The sequence below is a fragment of the Anser cygnoides genome, chromosome 1 (assembly GCF_040182565.1).
Source record: "Anser cygnoides isolate HZ-2024a breed goose chromosome 1, Taihu_goose_T2T_genome, whole genome shotgun sequence".
In the NCBI taxonomy this organism is placed as follows: domain Eukaryota; kingdom Metazoa; phylum Chordata; class Aves; order Anseriformes; family Anatidae; genus Anser; species Anser cygnoides.
The window spans coordinates 22,263,354-22,284,857 of record NC_089873.1 but is presented as its reverse complement, the minus strand read 5'-3'; the positions used below and the strand labels follow the sequence as shown (position 1 = coordinate 22,284,857).

The 21,504-nt window shown below is 42.2% G+C and overlaps 1 protein-coding gene across 8 annotated transcripts in view; it reads left to right on the top strand.

Annotated features, from left to right (window-relative positions):
• PLXNB2 (plexin B2) overlaps positions 1-21,504 on the top strand; it is a 259,839-nt gene that overhangs the window by 126,269 nt on the left and 112,066 nt on the right. For all 8 annotated transcript variants that reach the window (XM_013188354.3, XM_013188351.3, XM_013188352.3 and 5 more), the window contains one exon: positions 17,813-17,881. In XM_013188354.3, coding sequence (XP_013043808.3) covers positions 17,880-17,881 — 2 coding nt within the window. In that variant the 5' untranslated portion in view covers positions 17,813-17,879. The remainder of the gene's footprint in view (positions 1-17,812; positions 17,882-21,504) is intronic.

Here is a 21,504-nt window from a genome sequence, read left to right as displayed (position 1 = left end):
AGCTAATCAAATCTGACTGCGAGAAGTATAGTGGTATGCACACTAGCGGGAGTATGGGGGAAATGTCCCCTGAGTAAGCTTTCCTCTTGCCTGCTTAGAGCCGTGCAAAGTTCAGCTCGTCCGAACACTGCACAGCCACTGAAGTCACACTCACCCCTGTTGTGTTCAGGAAGCATCTCTGTTTACCTGAATGACATTCTTCCAGAGTGCTTTGCTGCAGACTGAATCGCCCTTTCAATTTGGGTTGTGGAGTTCGGGGGGAATATCCCATGTTTTTTCTATAGTGAGTCTTTAAAGCTTGCATCTGTTCGCTGCAGGAATGCAAAGTGATGTTTTTCTTTACCGAGCACAAGCATACGTTTGAATCTGAAAGTTGCAAAAATTATATATGACAGTTCATGATTACAGTTAGCTCTGAAAGAAATGAAGTATTTTACTGATGTTAAACACTGAAAATTAGCATTAAAGTGGTGAATACCTGGATCACAGCATTGCAGAGTTTTTATAAGGACGATTGTTTGATCTAGTCTAAGCATCCTAATTTCAGGTTTTACTAACTTCCACGTCTTCTCAAAAATGGACTGGTTCTACACCATCCCTGGAGGTCTTTAAAAGACGTTTAGATGTTGAGCTTAGTGATACGGTTTAGTGGAGGACTTGTTAGTGTTAGGTCGGAGGTTGGACTCGGTGATCTTGGAGGTCTCTTCCAACCTAGGTGATTCCGTGATTCTTTGACAGTTGTCCTTCAGTAGATTACATCTCTCTCCTCAGAGAATGCTCCACTTCTATGACATTTCCAGGCTTTATAAAACATAATTAAAACAGGTTGAATTCATCTGTGAAGCATCAACATAGAAGCAGTAATATCACATCAGGAGTCACTTTGTTCCATTGTTCTTAATGGTGGCAACTGAAATTTGAACAGGGAGATCCTGGTGGTGCAATACAGAGAGCAAAGAGGAATGGACGTTTTGAGCATAGTGCTCTAATTTTTTAATAAAAACTCCGAGATGTTAGTTTTCATAGAGACATACTACAGTGCCACAGCACAAGCTGTCCTGGATTGAGGGAGGCTCATTTTTAGGAAGGAGACTTCCTTTTCTAGGAAGTCCGTAGCTGTCCTTGGTAATTCTCTATTACAAGTGTATTTTGAAAACAAATGGTAATCTCCTCACCCTATTCCTTCTTTATTTTATTTTTATTGTGAGCTGTTTGATCTTTCAGAGAGATCCTCACAACAACCTTTCCTAACAACTCTGCAAGGCAGAAATCAAACCATGTTTCGTTATTAGCCCTGTGCCATTCAGACAATGAATGAAACATTGCTTTTTAATAATTCCAAGTTAAGAAGTTAAATCTTGGAAAGTTATTAAAATTATTCATGCTTAATAATTAGATAACTTTAAAATGCAAATCAGCATGATAATGCTGAAGCTTAGGTATAAGTTATTCTACAGATAGGCAAAAAAAGAACTTCACATTTCTGAAGAGTTCAAACTGTGTGTTGCGGCTCTCCTTACAAATGTGAAGTATGTTGTCTCTGTGACATACTTTTATAAAAAATACAAATAGTAACAAATGAGCCAGTGTTTACCATGGGAAGGAGTATGCGGACGCGGCCATTAGACGAGGGAAATTTAGGTTTAGCGTTATCAGTTAGAAATACTGCAGTTGAGTGGAATATTTTATTACTTGAAAACATCTGTAACCAATATATCCCTCGGGAAGCTTACATGACCTGTGATCTGTTCGGAAAAAAATGTTTTGGTTTTACGAGACTGTTCAAAAGAAACTATGCACAGCAGGCCACGTCTAAATGAGCAGGGAAAGGCCTCTCTCCTGTTTGCATGCCTCTTGGAAATTTCTGGGAGCTACAGGAATGCGTATGCTTTCCAGGCTGTAGTTTTTGAAATTTGCTCCCTGGGCCTGTGGCACAGGAAAGGGTCTGGGAAGCGTGTACAGCCTTGCGTGGTACCGTTACCGGTGCCATGGTAAGTACAATTAGCCTTGCTGTGAGCTGTCCTAAAGCTAACATAGTCACGGTGGGGTTCGTATCAAGAGGCATGATGCAGGCATCTGACAGCGTACATATATTCTGTTAGATCAAAGTGTGCTGGTGAAACAGGAGCAAATAGCATCTCTACTTTATTTCTCAGGCTTCAATGTGTACCTTTTCATGGCTGCTTTTTTTTTTTTTTTTCTTCTCTCCTTCAATGAAACCAGAATATATCATCCTAATTTCTATTTGGAATGCAGTCACCGCAGCTTACATTTCAGAGGGCTTTGGCAGAAAAACAAAGTGTGCAGCTGCCGAGGCCGTCAGTCAGGTCCTGGGCACTTCAGGAGCCGGAGAGATGGGCGGATAGACTGCCTGAACCTGACAGCCCATTAGGTACCTGACCTTCTGCTTAAATGACTATTGAATTCTGTAAAATGGGGATTAATGCTTCCATTTGTTCCCTTAGTTCAAAGGTGAAAGAAGCAGATATGCAGGGCAGTTAGAGACAGCTTTGCAGTGAAATGCTGTGTGTCGTGTAGCAAGGCTGTATTATGAGCAGCGTCTTACCGTGGTGTTTCTGCAAAAGGGAACCACTGAGCAAAACTGCAGCTGCTTTGCAGAGGGGGGGAAAAAGTCAGATTCTGCAAGGATCTCATTGCACTATAAAGCTCCATAATTAGAGGCAGAAAATACTTGTTTCTAGTTACTTTGGTTACTGCCTACACCCAGCGATCAAAATTGGCCAGTACATGATCTTAGGCTATGCAGGCATGATCCAGAAGATAATAAGTCTAGCACTTTTTCAGCATAGGCTACAGAACAAATAGGTTTTGTGCCAGGCGGACCACTGCATTGCCTTCCTGGCATCACTTCCAGTTCACACTTCCTACAGGATGCTCTGCAGCTACTGACATGTGAATGCAAAAGAATAGAGAGTATCCCTTAGTCAAAAAATATTTTTTTTCCTTAAAGTCAAGTGAGCTAGCGCAGCTTTTTTGAAAGTCAGCCTTGTTTTGTGAATATTTACACCACAGTGCTGCCTGTAAGTACTTTATTGCTGTAAAGAAAGAGAAAGCCTTTACAAGCATATGAAGCACTTATGTAGGCTCTTTTGTCCGTGATAATAACACTGTGCCTAGGACTCGACACTGAGTGTAATTTGCCCCAAAAAAGACCATCTGATATATATGAAAGATATTAAAAATGTGTGCTAATGGGCTAGTGATGGTGCATGTTGGTGCAAGGCACAGAACTGGTAAGAGTGCAAAAGACTGTTTTGACCCAGCAAGCAGGGATGCTCTAAGGAAGGCAAGTCATTCCCAGCATGGAAAATCCTAGATTTCTAGTACTCTGTGAAATATTTCCCACCCTGCAAAGTGAATTCTGGGAAACGACATCGCACCCTTTCTGTAAGGTGAGATATGAGTGTGAAGATGCAGGGAGTGAAACCATGTGCATCTCAGGATTTTACCTCTCCTTTCAGAATCGCAGTGTGGCTGAGGTTGGAAGGGACCTCTGCAAGTCATCTGGTTCTGCAGGACCTCCCTGCTCAAGCAGGGCCACCTAGAACAGGTGGCCCATGACCATGTCCAGATGGCTTTTGTCCACACTAGGTATGAACTGGAGCCGTGCTTCTGCAGGGTGGTCCACTCTGGTATGGAGCAGATACTCCAGGTTGGCAGCAATGAACAAACTGCTTCTGTAAGCCACGTAACTGCTTTGGTATTAGCTGAGAGGCAGGGCTATTAGCCATAAAACAATGCTGGGTAACTGATAGTCTTCTTCAGGGACCACAGCTAGGATATTTTATGTTTTCAGGATAGTGATTATTAGAAAGTCACATTAAACACATCACAGATGGGACAGGAGGAAGGTGATGTCTTGCGTCACTCTGGAATGGGCTGTGACTGCTCCGTGCAGACCCACAGTTGCCCTCAGAAACAAAGATGAGTTTCATGGCTACACCTTATGTGTATACAAGGCAGTCGCAGGCAAGAAAGGCTCTGTGGGACACAGTTGGCTGAGCCTTGTTTGCAGAAGGTTGCATCATTTATCACGAAGTTACGTCGTTTGTCATTCCTGACTGGAAAGGGTTTCAATCCTAAGACCACTGCGCAGACAGTGTCTAGAAATGGGACAGCTTGTTTTGTCTAGCTTTTTGAGTCCACTGAAGCCAGGAGGTAGAAAGTTCAAGTCTAACATTACTGGCTGCACATCCTGTTTTAGGCAGATGGGACATAGAGAAGGCTGTAGGGAAAAGCACAGAGGAAAAGGGCAGAGAAAGAAACCTGACAAGGGAAGGAGGTGTGTTGCGTGTTGAGGGGAGGCAGTTCAGTCTCCCATTTGGAGCGGAAATGTGGTGGAAAGTCTGTGTTTTCACAGCGTAAAAATAGCCACACTGTTGCCTTGAGCAAAAGAGTTGGTAACAGCATGTGGGAAACTCTTTGATAAACACCTACCTCATTTCTTAACTTTTCTGCTGTAATTTAGTGTTAAAAGGTGATGAATATTCTCCTGCAATGGCTACTCTTTTAATCGCTGAGTTCTTTTGACAATGAAAATAAAAAACACAAATCCCACTTTTCCTTTGAAATGGTGGAAAGATTTAGCTGGAGAGAAATGGTTAAGCAGAAAGAAAGCAGAGCAGTATCAGACGGGTGACTTGACAGCAGCTGCTGGCATGCTCATATTTTACCCATGTGATTCCCACCCATTCCAACCCAAATAACTGAGTTAAGAAATGTTGTAAATTAACATAGCTAAGTTTTTTATTATACAGCAAATAATGATTTCTGCTGTTGACATCATCTTATTTCACTGCGGTGATGTTTAACAAGAGGTGAGTAGTTCTGGTAATCCCCAGGAAATCTGCGTGTTGTTTACCAAAACTCACTATTTTAGAGAAGAAACGTGCTTTGCCAAGGGACCTGTGGAATGTCAGATTAGGAAAATGCTCTTGATGTCGGAGAGGAAAAAGCATGTGTGTGTATGTAAAAGCGTGCGCCTTCACGGTAAGCACACAGAGGCACTTGGCCAAGCCATGGTGCTTTGTTTCCAGGAACAGGAGGCCGGTAGGGCCGGCTGCTTTCATGAGTCTTGCTCACAGGTCTGAAAACAGTGGTTTCTGAGAAGGACCTAGCCTCTTGTATCTGACAACACATCTTGCCTTTTACCTCTAAAACAAGTGTTAAGAGACAGCTCTGCCTTTTTTTCTTTCCTTTCTTCTGTTGTTGTTTCATCCAATTTGACAAAATCGTGGATTTAAATTTGTTCTGAACGTAATATTGTAGGCTTTTTTTTTTCTCTTGCAAACTTTCCACTTAGTTTACTGATTATAAATGCTTAAGGATCTATTTGAGCTCTACAATCCACTTGTATTAATGAATTTTCTTTTGTGCTACTTAGCACACAAGGTGAAACGAATGAAAAACTGTATTAATTGTTCATTAGCCAAATAATTTCTTTCACTGTAACTCAGTTTAGGGTTTGTAGACCTCTTTGCATAAACTAATTGATTTTAATCATAATATTCCAAGTGGGTTTAATTAATAATAATTTAAATGTAATTGTTTTGGGAAGTTCTTTAGCCTTGTTATGGGCAGCTGGTTCTTGAAAACAAAATTTAAGAATTATTTAACTTCAAAAACATGGAGTTATATTTCCGCAGCTGATATAAAACGAAATTAATAAATTAAAGGTGCAGGAATTTCTTTGGATGAAAGGTTAATTAAGTCTAAATCCAATTGTGTTCTAATCTAAAATTAAACATGAAAAAAAAAAAAAAAAAAAAAAAACCATGGAGTAGGGGCAGAGAGTTCCCTAAGCCTTTCACACCTCACTGTGGTTCAGGAAGAAGGAGGGAGAAATTAGTGCCAAAGCAATCAAATCTTTTATCTCAAGCACTATTTTCAGCAAGGTACACTGATCTTGTTTTCCGTCCTCCCACACATTGGATGGGAGTTTGGGGAATACTCTGAATAGGGTTGTAATAGAGACTTCAATGCCAGGTGGCTACCGATCTTTCAAGCAGACTACTGGTTTGAGTCACAGCAGAAGAAGTTAAGGTGTATTAGTTCAAACAGGAAGCTGATTTACTGTGAATTGTCAGAAATCTCTCTACTTCCTATGCTTCAGCTAGTGTTGAAAACTTTAATTGCTGCATGTGGAGGGAAATACTGCTTGTCAAATATGGTTTTCTAGTGGATGAGAAAGTTTTTAACACTGCAACATTACCAACAAGCACAGTGGGGCTGTTGGGCTTGTGGTGACTTAGAGGTAACGCCATGACCTGCTCGGTAACCTGGGCAGTGGCACCTGAGATGGACACAGCGTGAGAGCAAGTATTTCTCAAGATGAGAGCAACATCCACCTACAAAGATGTCCAGGCACTGGCTTGGACAGGTCACTGGCAGCAGATCTGGTGAGTGCAATGTGCTGCTGCCATGGAGCTAGCCTTCGGCCTCTTCCTCTGCTGGACACTCTGGTGTCCATCACCATAACTGATAAGAGAAAGCCCCGAAGGAGAGAGAATCTTAGAATCATAGAATATCCCGAGTTGGAACAGACCCACAAGGACCATTGAGTCCAACTCCTGGCTCCACACAGGACCACCCAAAAATCAGACCATGTGTCTGAGAGCACTGTCCAAATGCTTCTTGAGCTCTGGCAGGCTCGGTGCTGTGACCACTGCCCTGGGGAGCCCGTCCCAGTGCCCGACCACCCTCTGGGTGCAGAAGCTTTCCCTAACCCCCAGCCTGACCCTTCCTGTCCCAGCTCCATGCCGTTCCCTCGGGTCCTGTCGCTGTCCCCAGAGAGCAGAGCTCAGCGCCTGCCCCTCCGCTCCCCTCGTGAGGGAGCTGCAGGCCGCCATGAGGCCTCCCCTCAGCCTGCTCTGCTCTGGGCCGAACAAACCAAGGGTCCTCAGCTGCTCCTCATATGTCTTCCCCTCTAGGCCCTTCACCATCTTCGTAGCCCTCCTTTGGACACTCTCTGATAGTTTCATGTCCTTCATATACTGTGGCACCCAAACCTGCACACAGTGCTTGAGGTGAGGCCGCCCAGCGCAGAGCAGAGCAGGACAATCCCTTCCCTCACCCGGCTGGCAGTGCTGGGCCTGATGCACCCCAGGGTGCGGTTGGCCCTCCTGGCTGCCAGGGCACACTGATGGCTCCGCTTCTACTTGCCATCAACGAGGACTCCCAGACCCCTTTCTGTGGGATGGTATGGCAAACCATGGGTGCTACTGAGAATGGTTCCTCCTCCCATGTGTCCTTGGTGTGGAGGGAAGCACGCGCCGAAAGGGAAGGGAGCTCCTGGTGTGCTGGCTACCACAGCGGTGGTGACAGTGGTGGCAGTGGCAAGGAGGGAGCCGCCTGGCGAGAGCTTCCAGCCGGCCCCGTACAGGGGTTCAGGGAAGTTCTCGGCACTTTGTGGAGCCAGTTTCAACAGCTTTAATTACGTCTGTGGTTTGGATCGCTTTGGTTGGCCATTAAAATTCATTTTACAAAGAGTCATATTGAAAGGAGTGAGGAATATTTGTGGCCACTGTGGATTTCCTCCAGGCCTACAGGAAGAGTAAATTAGTTACTGAAAACTTGACAGTTTGTCCCGCATGCTTAACTCTTTCCAATCTGGAAGCTGCTTTTTCATAGACAAGTGACTTTGAAAGGAAATAATATGCCTGAGGCTTTTTCTTTTTTTCCTCCTCTTTACGGTAGAGCTGTAATTGCAAAAACAGCAAGGAGTGATTTGTTTGAACAGGAAGTGTGGGAACTTCCTTTATAAATATTGTCTTTCCCTTCATGTGGAACCAAACATGGTTTCCTCAGTTTGTGGAAAAAAGTGCTTGGACTGAATAAGCAGCACTTTTTCCCGTAGCTCATGCCCTTTCATATAAGCATGAAAGAAAGGAGTTCCATGAAAAAGGAACAGATTATTAGTCTGGGAAAGAGTAAAAATTCCCAGGTGAGCTTGGTCATCAAATCGGCTGGCCGTGTGCCTTGTCATTCCCTGTAGATGCCGGCAGCTGACCTGCCGTGGCACTCTGAGAACACGTGTTCGTCCTTCAGCCACTGGCTGTGCTCAGTAGCGCTGGGCAAGTTAAGGTCCCGTGGAGGGGGCGTGAAATCAGTGTTTGCAGAGTCTCTGCTTGTAGAGCCCGCTGTGACGTGCTCCACGAGATACGGCGGTATCAGTCTGAGCCTGGCTGGTATCTCAGTTTGGAATAGTTTCTTTTAGGGAAAGAAAAATAAAAATGTGTCTTTCTTAGTGAAGTAGAAACAATAAGCCTACACCCTTCTCCGAGCCCAGCAATACCTCTGAATTATTTGCAGAGGAGCAGGCGGCGGCTCTGCAGGCGGGGTGCCGCGGGGAGGCCAGGCAGCTGCCCTGGCACAGCGCCTCGGGGACAGGAGCTGGGGAGGCGCAGGGGTGGCTTCCTCAAAGCCAGGTAGGTTAAGCTGACAGAGCAAGTTCTAACCGGGCAGGCAAGGCTCTACTGGACTTTTTACTGTCATGTTTGTTTTGTTAAGATGGGCACGGTAACAGAGCATATATACTCCTAGCAGATGCAGGAGGCCAGCTGGCCTGGCTTGCTGACATAAATAGGTGCAGATGATGGGAATCAAGGCAGGGGGTCTGGTTCCCAGCTCTGAAGGACTCCAGATCAGGAAGAAAGCTCACGGAGGAAACGGGGGGGCTCAAAAGTAGCTGGCAGATTCTCTGAGAGGCTCTGAAGATGGAGAAGAGCCCTTGTGCTTGATTTAAAGGAGGGCAGTGTTCTTGTAATGCTGATAATTAGGCAGCGTTGCCTCGTTCCTTAGTTTTGATGGACAAATGAGACATCCCTGGTATTTAAACCTTGATAGCTCTCTTGCTTGCTGATCTGGCCAGCAAGAGGCTACTGTTGTATTAATGAGAACGTTCTGATTTTTACACATTTCTCAGTTAGAAAGATGAAATTTCCATCAAGCCTCAAAGCAGGCTTTGTGGCAATTTCTTACTTGTGTTCTTAGAAACAAACAAAATATATAAAATTTGCAATGCAATGAGCTATTCCAGACAAAAATAAAATAAAGTAAAGTTAACAAGAGACCTAAAACTTCACCAGTCTTTTCAGTGGGGCTCTGGCAAGGCTCACCATGCCAGGAATGCTCACAGCGTTTCAGATTCAGCTCCAGAGGAATTAGCGTCCCAGGCTGGGGGAGTGGGAAGTGAACCCTGGGTGATCTTTACTTTCTTTCCTTTCCTTTTTTTTTTTTCTTTGGCTCTACACTCAAATTAGCTATCTCTAACTGTTCCTCCCGCACCTTCTTCTCTGTTCAATGTCTTGCAAACACATTTAAAGCAAAAACCTGCAGTGTTCAGGATACACTCTCCATCCTTTCAGGCTTTCCTTTTGGTTTCCACGACATCCTTTGCTGCTTTTTCCTTATGTGACTTATTCTGTCTCATCCATGTCATGTTCCCCATTTAACAATCTTTTCTCCTTTCTACCTTCCTACTCTTAACATTTTTTCCTCTCCCTCTTCACACTCCCACTGCCATGCCTGCTCATTTTTCCAATACGGCAGGCTGTGTTTTCTAATTTAGGGAATAAACCTTAAATTCGTGTGCAAGTCCTTCCACTGACTGCATGATTAAGGGACTGCAGGACTGGGCTGGAGTTTGTCAGATGTGTGGGGAAAGGTAGAAGTCTGCTAGTGAAGCCAATTTTAAAGCAGTCTTAATTACCTTGGTGGTTTGGATTGCTTTGGTTGACCATTAAAATGCATATTTCTAAGGCGAGGTGTGCACCAACGGTATTGTATAAGTAATAAAGAATTTAAAGAGCTTGATATAAAAGACTTTATAGAGGTAATATATTACTTCCAGTCGAGAGAAATAGAGGGCACTTTAAAATTAGTTTTACTAGCACCGTGTGTTTAAAAAAAACTTCTTTTTCCTTTTGTTTAACCTCCTCTGCAAGCCTGGGCTTGTTTGAGGCTCCCAGGATCCAATTTCGTGTAGTATCCTATTTCAAATCCAGGCCAGAGCAGATCGATAGAAAATCAGTGCTCTCAGAAATAAAACTGCCTGTGGAATGCCTTCAGCTCCATGAAGATGAAGGGGGGATGTAATACCACAGACACTGATTTTCTTTTCTGAGATGGGAAGCTCTGAAGCAGTGTCCGTGGATGTTGCACAATTTACCTTGATTGAACAGTAATGATCATTGGGCAATTTGGGTGATTTTTTTGTGTTCTTCAGTTTGCAGTTAACAGCTGTGTTTTGCGAAGGGGAGGTTGGGGGGGGGGGGGGGGGGTGGGGAATTGTTGCTGAGGTTGTTTTAAGCCAAAGCAGCAGCTGTAGAATATTTTATAGCGGGAGCAGAGCTACCTGTAAGTCTGCACATAGCTCGAATACCGGAGATTTGTGGTAATTCTTGTCAGTGAGATATTTACTGGTATTTTGAAATGATCGAGCTACTTCAGTACTTTGAAATCTGTAGGTGAATGAAAGCTAGTCTATTAACTGGTCTGTGTTTATACCAGTATTTATGGTCAGCACAAATACAGATGATAGTCTCCTTCGTTTTCAGTACACTTCCCTGTATGCCTCCTCTCTTCCATGGCCAGAGAGGAAAACAAAAAAAAAAAAAAAACAAAAAAAAAAAAAGATTTTTGGGTCATTGGGAACAGAGGAAAACGGCAATATCATTTTAGGACTTTGAGGGAGTAGGCATCGATCAATGCTTTGAGCCAAGTAAAGGGAAAACTGAACTTCTGAGCTTTGGGTGATTTTGAGTGCAGGAGTTATTGACTGTGCCAGTATTATGTTGAATTCCTGGAAAACTGACAGTAAACTTTGCTCTGCTGGAAAGTGGTGTCCACCTGCTGCAGGTGATGCTAGTGACCTGGGGAGCATCTCCCACTGGTGGCACAATGTCAGTGCGAGTGGCAAGGCTGCACGAACAGAGCCTTGGCCCCCTGTGCTGCCAGAGCAAGCGGGGGGCCTTTGGAGAGAAATTGTGTGCTCACATGTTGGAAACAGTGCTGTCCAAAGCTGGCCAAGAAAGTAACAGCAAGCACAAAGAGCGTTTGAATTTATTTTATGGTCTGTCCCTTGGGCAGTAAAGACTTGTCTGTTGTGGACCTTGAGCGTGCTGTCCCCTTCAAGGGCAGGTACACAGAAGTGTATTTCAGCTGGGCGAGGCTAGCTAAATGCACTGCCTCTCAAAAGTGGAAGTGCAAGTGGTTCCTGTCTTTCACATGAGTGGGGGGGTTGCGTCTGTAGCCTCTTCCTATGTCGAACCATGTGAACTTATAAGAACACACGTGCACACAGACAGACAACGTAATCGGGACAGCAATCCTGGCTTTACAGAAACTCTCACGTACTTCAGTGACCATAGGATTTCACCTTTGGCCTTTGGATTAGCTCATGTTTTGTAAACTGCTTGGTGATTAACCTTTAGCTAGAATATGAAGTCTGCAGCAAGTGTTTACTTAATAGTTAGAGATTTGATTCCTGCTCCCAGGCAGCCAATATTGCTTGGCATGAGTTATAAATAAAAGATCTGTCTCCAGAAATTTCAGAGAGCTCATTCTGGTCTCCTGACAGATGCGGAGAAAGCAAAGTGCTCAAAGAAAAGACTAATGAGAAAACTGTTGGAAGTCTGTCTGTGGTCATCGTATGGACTGAGGAGGCCGTGCTAAGCAGCTAACGAGACGTTCTTTACTCTCTTTGCATATTTATGCAGAGTATATCAGGAAAAAAAAAAAAAAGGCATTGATTAGTTTTTTACTAACTTCTAATTACTATTTTTTAAGCCAGAGGCCACAAAATTAATAATCTGTTACTCTGTTATATAAAGAGGATATTCACTTTAATATATTAGATTCCTAACTTTGGCACCTGCAATGCCTCTCTAGCCAACAGAAAGAGAAAGAAGCCCGCTTTCCACTGCCTTCTGGAAGAGCCTGCCTTTTCCCTTTGGCTATGTTGAGTGTAGAGAAACTAGCAGATTTAGCAGGTGTAAACATCCTGTACCATGAGATAAGTTGCTTCTCATGGGGTTCATTTTGCAACGATTTGCCAAACAGCATTAAAAAGTCATGGGCATAGACTGTATTGTTTATGATTTTGAATTTATCATCTTAACTCCATGGCATTCAAGTTGCAGATTAAAAACAAAAGAAAACAAAAACAAAACAAAAAACTCTAAAAGCATGGATATTTCTAATGCGTATTGATCTGTCTATCATGTAGAAAGAATCTCATATTCTCTGGCTCGCATACAGTGTTGAGCTTGTCGCATAGACTAGCCTGGTATGTTTATACTTAGTGTAGGTATTTTTATACTTAACCAGGAGTTCATCAGATATGCAAAGTTTCATTTTCATGAAGAAAAAACATACAGCCATCACTGTGTTAAAAATCTGCCTCTCCTATTATTCACCGGTAACTAATACAGTTGACATTACTGCATGATTTTTATAGCATGTAATGCATTACTGCATCATAGCATGATTTTTGTGGTATCAATTTGGGACAACAATGTTATTTACAACCAAAAAAGCATGAGTGAGTTACAATGACCATCCCAATAGGTACCAATATTTGTTTTATATTACAGCTCACTATCAGGCATCTTGTTTGTGTCTCATAGCTGTGGATCTTTCTAAAATAGCTTTTTGCGTAAAGGCTTAAAAGGTGTTCCTGTTCTTGGTAGGTGTATTCCTATTTTTGGTATCCTTATTCTTGTAAATTTACCAGGCTTTATATGCCGTTGGAAGATGAGGAAGTGAGGTTTAAGAGTTTCTCAAGTAGCTTTTGAGAAACTAGAGTTGCTTCTCTGTTGCTTTGCATTGGATGAAATCCTTATGCCAGGCCACGTGGTGAGTATCAAGGTCTAATGGATCACCATTAGGTGCTGGCTCTATACTGGTCAGAGTGGGGCCTTGTTGCCTTATGTGAGCAACAAGGCAGGGTACAATTTTGTCCAGTGTCAACTGTAAGGTTTTTTAAATAACAATTTGAACAGGCTGGAAAAGTGTACCTCACCACTCCTTCACTGATACTTGTTTCAGTTCTTTGTCCTAAAATGTGAGATACTGGACCTCAACCAGTTCAAAGAGCATGTTCTTGCTATTTGATCTTTGCAGTGAAATACTGTTGAAAGAGCAGGTAGGCTTTCTAGGCTGGTCAGAAGGGACAGCAGAGAAAGTGGCTAGTGCATTTAATTCCGTAGTCAAGAAATCTCTGTGGAAAAGTCTATAAAGAGATAAGGTATTTAGTCACATTAGACTGAAGTGAAGGATATTCAGAAAGGCTAATGGAATACTAATTCTTGGTTTTCATTATCGAGTTATGCTGGTCTTTGTTCTTGTATTGTATCTGTGAAACTCAGACTTTGGTCTGAGACTTTTAACTTAAATTTTAAGAACATAAAACTCTAGCATATATGCTTTTTCTTTTTTTTTTTCTTTTTTTTTTTTTTCTCTTCCCTGCAAACTACAGGAAAAGAAAAATGAAAGGGCTTAGTGAAAGTGGTGGTCCTTTTGAGGTACATCCAGCAATATTAAACACTTCCATCGTCATTTTAATATTCTGCAAATTTTTGCACAGAGGAGATCAAGGTCTTTTCATAGCACATAAATTTGTGGACAAAAGGATGTGGGTTTGACTGGAAACCAAAGCAAAAGAAAGCGTTTCAGCAGTATTAGATGTAAGTGTACTAAAGGTAGAGCTATGTCGAGGAGCTTCCAGAAAATGATGATACGAAGCCTGAGGTAGCCAAGTGGAGGAGACAGAAAGGAAGTCAGTGATAAATCTTTGGAGCTTGTATGTTAGAAGTGAAACCGGTGTCTCTGAGGTCAAAGAGTTGTAAAGGGCAGAAAGGGAATGACCAAGAACAACTTAAAACAGGGAGCTGAAGGTGAGCGAAGATGCAGAGTTAGCTGGGCATTGCAGTGTAGCAGTGTGACAGAGAGTTAATTAGAAATGTAAATACACCGTAATGTTTGTGTCTTAAGCTGACATTTAATACCAGCCTAAAATTTTCAATAGTAAATTCTGTGTCCTGTTTCCATATGGACACGATCTTGGTGTTGTAACACAGCGCTCCTAGCACCAAAATGTGAGGATCCATTTTCAAATTTAAGCTCAAAACAGAAATCCTGGAAGTGTTATCCTACATGCTCAGAACTATCGAGTGCACCACGCTTGTTAGCTAAACAGCCAAATACAAGTCCTGTGGGTGTGTAAATGCCTGTATGAAAAGTATCTGCTCAATATGTTCCTCAGAGCTGAAGCTCGAGGGAGTAAGGCCTGTGTCTGGGAACCGGATAGTGCAACTTTCTATCCCTGACCCAGCGTGTGCCCTTTCTAACAAACAGACAAAAACATGCCTCAAAGAAATGTGGTTTGTAATCTGTTTTTAGCCCTAGAAGCAAATAAACAAAAATAGCATTTAATACATTTGTACTTTTAACAGCACTGGCTGTGGGCTCAGTAGGACGAGTGCTGCCTTTGTTCCTTGCAGCTTTCAGAAGCCACCGTTCCTCCAGGAGCCACAGCACTGGAGCTTCACTCAACATTTAAATGTAGCTGATCAACCTGGGCTAACCATCTTTTTGAAATGACAGTACCTAAAGACATTCCCCCTACTTACTGAGACACAAGTTGCATGAAGAGCAAGAGGTCTCTTGCAGGATAGGGAGTTTGTTTGCAGCTGTGCTGGATTATTTACCTGTCCTGATAGTCTCAACTACATTACATGTCCATGGTGTTCTTTGTCCTTTTTTTTCCTAAGAAAGTCTTTTGATTTGAAAGGCAAAAATTTTGTCGTGAAAAAGCAGGAGCTTTTAAGTGCATTCAGATTGGAGTGAGGCAGTATAGGAGCTAAATGTAGTCTAATGGCAGTCATCTCCATATATCTCCCTCTGTGGTTATAGAGGGGAGAGGGAGTCTCCTCCAAAAAGTAGTTCAGAAAAGCCAGATTCCTCTTCCAGAAGGTGATCCGTAGCAGGACTCTCTCTCTTGAGCCCTTGGAAAGAAAGGTGGGCAAGATGACCTCCAGAGCTCCCTTCCAACCTCAACCATTCTGTGAAGGTCAACCTTGTTGGACTGTGAAGTTAGCTTCTGTGAGTGTCCCCTCACCCCACACTTGCTCCTGGTTCATGTTCCTCGTTGCTGTCAGCTGTAAAGAAAGTTGACTGTGTCATCTAAGTACTTTTGACTTTCAGTCAGCCTGCAAGAGCTTCCAGCTCTCAGGATCTCTGATAGCAAAGTGTATTTTAGTTCCCATAGTTCAAGTGTTTGTTTTTGTCCAGCCAGCTGGCCAAACCCATGCCATGAAAGACGAATTCCTTGCAGCGTGTTCCATGTAAGACACTGAAAAAGAGCTGTTGTGCTACAAGCAGGAGGTAAAAGGAAAAAACAAAACTAAACAAAACCAGGAAGCCTTGTGGCAGATGGTACAACCGGCGTCCATCTAAACCTAGCCAAAGCAGTGTGTCGTCTGGGAGAGAAGAAACCTGGAAAATCTGATGACTCAGTTTGAATAAGTAGGGAGATAGCGAGTAAGATTTCTGGCTCGTGTCCCAAACCTATTATGAAAAAGGCTCCCTATATTATATAGCGCAGAAATCTGAGTACAGTTTGGTGGCATCCTTCTCTAGCACAGCTAGTTACCAACTGTAGACTAAAATGCCCAGGGTACACATGTGAGAGCTGATGCATACAGAACCTGATTGCTCTCTGCCAGTTCCTTGGTTGTGGCTGAACCTGGTTTCCCAATAAATAAAGTTTCCGTGTTATTAGCAGGGTGCATGCTTTTATTACTGGGAGTATCACTGGCTGGATACAACCATCAGAGCTCACAGCATCCTATTCCTTTTCCAAGCACAGCCAAATTCTCATTTCCAGGCACATCACTTGTAAGTGGAAAGTTGAGCTGTGAACCAACTGTTCAAGAAATGTCTAAAACACCATTCAGTAATCCTTGCAAAGGGTTTCTAAAGGAGAGAGATAACACAGACATAGAAAGAGAATTCATCAGGATGAAATCTTGTTTTCTTGCTTACTACCACCACTTACTTCCTTCTCAACTGTTGTTGAGAATATGATCTTTCACACCCCTAGCACTTCCTTTTACTTCTGTATTTCCTTTTCCTTTACGTGCTTAAGTTGCACCAGGTCTGTTTTTTCCTTTGTTAGTAAGACTTGGAAAGTAATCTGTCCTTTCACTTTGTCCTGAAGCCAAGACTCTTGTCTGTCTCATGGGCTGCCAACTTTAACTTAGGCCTCACCTCCCATGCTGTCCCAGCGGTTCCAGTCTAAGCCCCTCTCTCCTTGTAGGTCATATCATCCAACCGTGGTCTAAATATCTCACCCTGCTCTTCTCCTCTGTCTCTGTCTTCCCTTCTTTATTAAAAAAGGGAAGTCCTGCCCTGAAACGTCCTTTTCACCTTGATACTGTTTGATATTCACCTCATGTTCCTGGTGGAAAATCCTTGCACTTTCTCTCCACATCTGTCCCCTATCCTTGTTCCACCCCACTCCATTTTACATACCCTCCCCAACCTCTCTTCCTATTTTGGATGCTCAGCCTCCCAAGGTGGAAAACACTCCTTCAAGTCACTTCTAATGACATGCATGAATATTGAAACCAGCAGCACACACCATGGTTTTGCATCTCATGGTTTTCCTGAGCATCCTTGTAAGTGAGCAGGTTCCTCAGACAGCTTTTCCTTGGGACCTCACATAGTGCTGAGCAATTTGTATTGTCAGGAGCTCCAGGAGGAGATGAATGTATGTAGTCCTAAAGAATGTGTTACCACAGCAACTAGATATGGGGAATGCAAACAAGAAATTAAGTCCCATCGAATATTAACGAAATAAACACGCTTCAGTACTGGGCAGCCTCAGGGCACGTGAAGAGGAAAATGAAAGTCCTGCTGAGCTTTATTTCTTACCTCCCCGGGGAGCCAGTGTTAGGCAAGTCTCAAAGTCAGCCTCGTCTAGCATGGAGATGAGATGGCTTTGAAGATGAGGTGGTGGATTTTGCTGTGTGTTCGGGTCGCTCTCCCCTGGGGACTGCCATTTGATGATCTTTTAGTGCGTGTGTTGGCATTTGCTGTGAACTGCTTGAGTGGGCATCATGTGCTTTACAAAAATGAGCTGATAAATATCTATGTAAGAATCAGGTTGGGACATTCAGCACTCACTACATAGATTGATGGGGATGTTTTATTAAGGACAGTTGTCATGTTCATACGCAAGCTGAACAGTCAAGATTAACACTTTCTTAATCACTTTTTGGCATATACAGTAATGTTAAATGATATCAGATGGTACTTTATCCTTCCCTAGAGGGACAGACACTGTTTCTCTTCCATTCTTAAATGTTTGATCGTGGGAGGTGCTGAGAGCTGCCATTGATAAGAGCATGTTCAAGCTCTTGCAAGAAGAGTGCCAAATCATACAATACCCCATCTGTAATGCCAGGCATTCTTTCTGGTAATATATCAGCTGAGCTCTCAGTTCTGTAGTAATTAGTTGTACATCTGTGAGCAACTGTCCGTCTGATTTATTATCTGAGCAGCTACTGAAATACAGAACATTGCCCCATTTAGCCTCGGGATTGGAAGTTATGGTGTGCTAAAATTGTGTTTAAAATGTAATAAAATTGACTATATATAAACAAATTATAAGTTTATGGAACACTATAGATGATCTTAAATCAATATTTTAAAGTTCATAAATTTAAGGTGATTGAGCATAGCATAATGCATATGGATATAGTTTTAATCACTGCCTTCTTTTATTTAGTGAGAAGATTAAACGCTGTCCTGGAAAATAACTTGATTGTAGTAAAGAAGAAGTAGTGGAAAAGTGAATGTAAGTATTTCGCAGCATGTAAGTGGCACTTACGTTTGCAAACCAATGATATTGGTGCTTTTATAGATCGTGCCAAACTGGCAACCTTATTTACCTAAAATACGACTAAACATCGTACTTTTGACATGATGAGAATGCTGGATCTGAATATTGTGCATGTGCGTATGAGGTATAAAATGTCTAATATGTATTCTTAAATGTGGGTCTGTAGGCAGTGCATACAAAAATGTTACTAACGGGGCCACATACAAAATTATTTGCATGCGTATGAACTGCTTGCAGGAAAAATGTCAACATGAAGTTGTCACTAAGTGCCCTTAAAAGGAAAAAAAACCAAAACACAACCCCCTGTATACGTACCCAGGGGGATCCTTAAGTTCTGTAACGCAGACATATTTTCCATTTCCAAAAGAATTTAGTCTAACTTGGAATAAAGCAGCCACTATACAGTATTTTTCTGTGTACTTGCCCCAAAGATGTGAGCTGATAGCAGAAGAAGATTGCACTGTGGATTGGCAATTCAATTTAGAATGAAATACAGCGGCTGCAAGTTCCAGGCTAAGTGCATCATTGCTCACTTGAGGTCACTTTTTCAAACCTGGAGTCAATAGTTCTCTAACAATAAGAGCTTTGGTTCATTTTCTAGACCCTTTTGAAACTGTTACTTTGCTCGTGAATACCCCATTATTTTTCTTAAAGTAATTGCTTTCCCTAGCTGTATTTCATAATAATGTGAACTCCATGACTGTGTGTGTGCATATGTACGTACATATTTGTGTGTGAAGCAAAGACCTATCTTTGCAAGTCATACCCCAGGAGGCTTTGAGTGGCTCTGATGTGCAGAGTAGTGATAGTCATAAACTTTAAGCTGCCAGAGATTTGTTCCAGTATTTTTTTCATAATACATTTTTCCCACGATCTCACCTTCCATTTCCCAGAGCTTGCCTGATGAGTTTGGAAGCAGTCAGCTAAGTCTTTCCAAATGCTGGATTACGTACAGAATTCATGACTTAGGTGTCAAGTAGGATGGTGATCCTCTCTTAAAAGTCTTAACGAGCTGGGGCACTTCTAATTTTAGGCTATGGCTTTTTGTAAACTCGTCTTCTAAAATTACTAACTGACCAAAATAGTACCAAAACAGTGAGCTACTACAGGAAAATAGTGAAATCTGTCTGTTCTATAGAGTTGTCTGCTGATACCGGACTTTCTGAAATGAGGGTCCCAAGATTTGACAACGTCTCAGCTTAGTACCTAAGCTAGAGATTTACAGACTAGACTGTGCATTTACTCTCTGCATTACTGGTAAATGGCCCAGCTTGAAACCTGTATAAGATGTAAAACTAAATCCTTAAGACCTCCCAGTGTGTATTGAACAAATCAAAGCACACAATCAAAAATAACTTTAATTTAGCTTCAGGGCCCTGGAAGTACATCTCTAGAGTGACCTTGTTATAGCCAGTGGTACTTCTTGATCGGTTCCATGTGTGTGTGATGAGTTTGTCCATGTAAAAGTTTTCTTAGAGTTACTTTCACATTATTCTTACCAACTCGATCTTTGACTGTTTCTCCTGGGAAACTTGGGAAAATATTCGTTTATCTTCACTTCCCTCAGAATTATGAAATAAGCAGAATATTCAGACTTCCTTTATTTGTGTCCTGTTTTTTTTATGCTTGTTTAACAGGAGACAGCCATTTCACTATCAGTTGAATTCTAAAAATAACAGCCCAGTTAAAATGTCATTTCATATATCTGTGTATATGAAAACAAATAAAATATGTGAAGTAGAGCTGTACTTTAGGAAGTTCAGTGGGGATAGACTATTGATAATGTGATTACTGTCTGGCCATGAAACTGTCAGAGAAATAAAAACAACTATGTGGTAGGTTGGATACTAGCACTTTGTCCGTGATGTGAAAATGGATACAATCTCCTGTAGATCTTATTTTTCTGATATTTTAATTTTGTGGATGTGTAGACTGAGTTCCTAAATGAAAACCTTCTATTTGATCTGGCTGTTGCAACTATCAGACATGAAAAGTAGGGATTTATCCTTCTGAATATATCTACCGAATAATTTCCAAGCATCAGTTGGCCTCATGTTGGCTGGGATTTGGGGAGTAACATGAAATTAACAAGTATAGGCAGAGAGGAGAAAAAATACCTTTTCATATCTGCTTTTGGTCTGGTATCTCAGACATGGCTATGGAGACATCCTCATATAAACAGTCATGGAGCCAGCAAGAGGGAATATGATCACTTCCCAGGAACTGAGAAGAGCAGTGGCTCAACCTGCAGTCACTCACAAACTGGAGGCAGAGCCCCCAAACCAGGAGATCCAGCATCTCCTCTTATGGCCATCCTCTTTGATACTCAACACATCGAGATACTAAATAAAATGATTATTTTTAGTCAGAATTGCAAATGAAATCTTAAACTTGGGTTTGAAGTACATTAGTTTAGCTTAGGTTTAGTAGGATAGCTGGCAGGATTTGGGCTTTAGCTGCCCATAAAGCCAGAAAGTGGAAAAAACTTTCAGAAAACTTCTTTTCCCCGTTCTTTTCCGACAAATTTCCGGACTGTTTTCATAGAGCTGAAAGCCAAAGCTGGGATAGTGGAGGAATCTGGGAAATGTTGGTTTGCTGTGTTTCCTCACCTGGGGAGGAGGAGAGTAGAGATGGGGAGAGTGACTTCTCTGTTTGTTTTTCATCTTTTTTTAAGTAGTAGGGAAAGGCTGGGAAAAACGTAAAATGGTCTGGAGGAGATGATAAGCTGATAACTGTTCTGCATTATGCTGATGATACATCCTAATAACCTTGAGGCAGTGAATGCAAGTGGAGGGAAGGGGAGGTGCAAGTTAGGGAGCGGGGAGCAGGCACCGTCAAGTAGAGCACAGTGCAAAGGGAAGGGGGGGAAGAACACCCAGCCCTAATTAGATGCCAAAATTAGGTTCTTGCTGTTCATCTTGTAATCTGAGATTCCCGGAATAAGTCTTCAGCATAGCATGGGGAGTTTTGTTCGCTGTTCTCAACATTAGTTATGTAAAATGTGTGCACCGGCACCATAAATAGCCTGGTTCGAACACGCTTTTGAAGGGTGAGGACCATGTCATATCACGTGCTCTCACTAAGCTCTGCTTGCTGGCAGGCAGGTTCCTTCTGAAAAGTCTATGGAGATCCTTTTTAAGCTTACTGGTATAAAAAGTAGTTGCTAAAAAGCAATGACCATCTCCAGAATGTCCACCTTACTTTAAAGATCCAGCTGGATGTTGTAAAACTAATTATTGTTTATAAGGACTTGGCTCTTGTATCATGAACACTATAAATAATTCCAGGCAGCCTTTGGATAGCATGGTAAATAAGGCAGAGAGTCACACTGGATAATGAGGAGAAAAATAAATATTGAAGAGCTGCTAGTTCATTAAGTAATGTCTGTGTTATGCATGAAATGAGGCAGGGGAACGGTACAAAAAGTCTCATCATAGGGACTATCGGAAACAATTCACATAAGGAACTTCATTTCTAGTATTTTCTTGCTTTTAGAATTTAGCTTTGCAGTGTTACAGAAATAATAAGACACTGTTATCAGTACCTTCCTAAGTTCTTCTACTTTCCTAAGTTCCTTT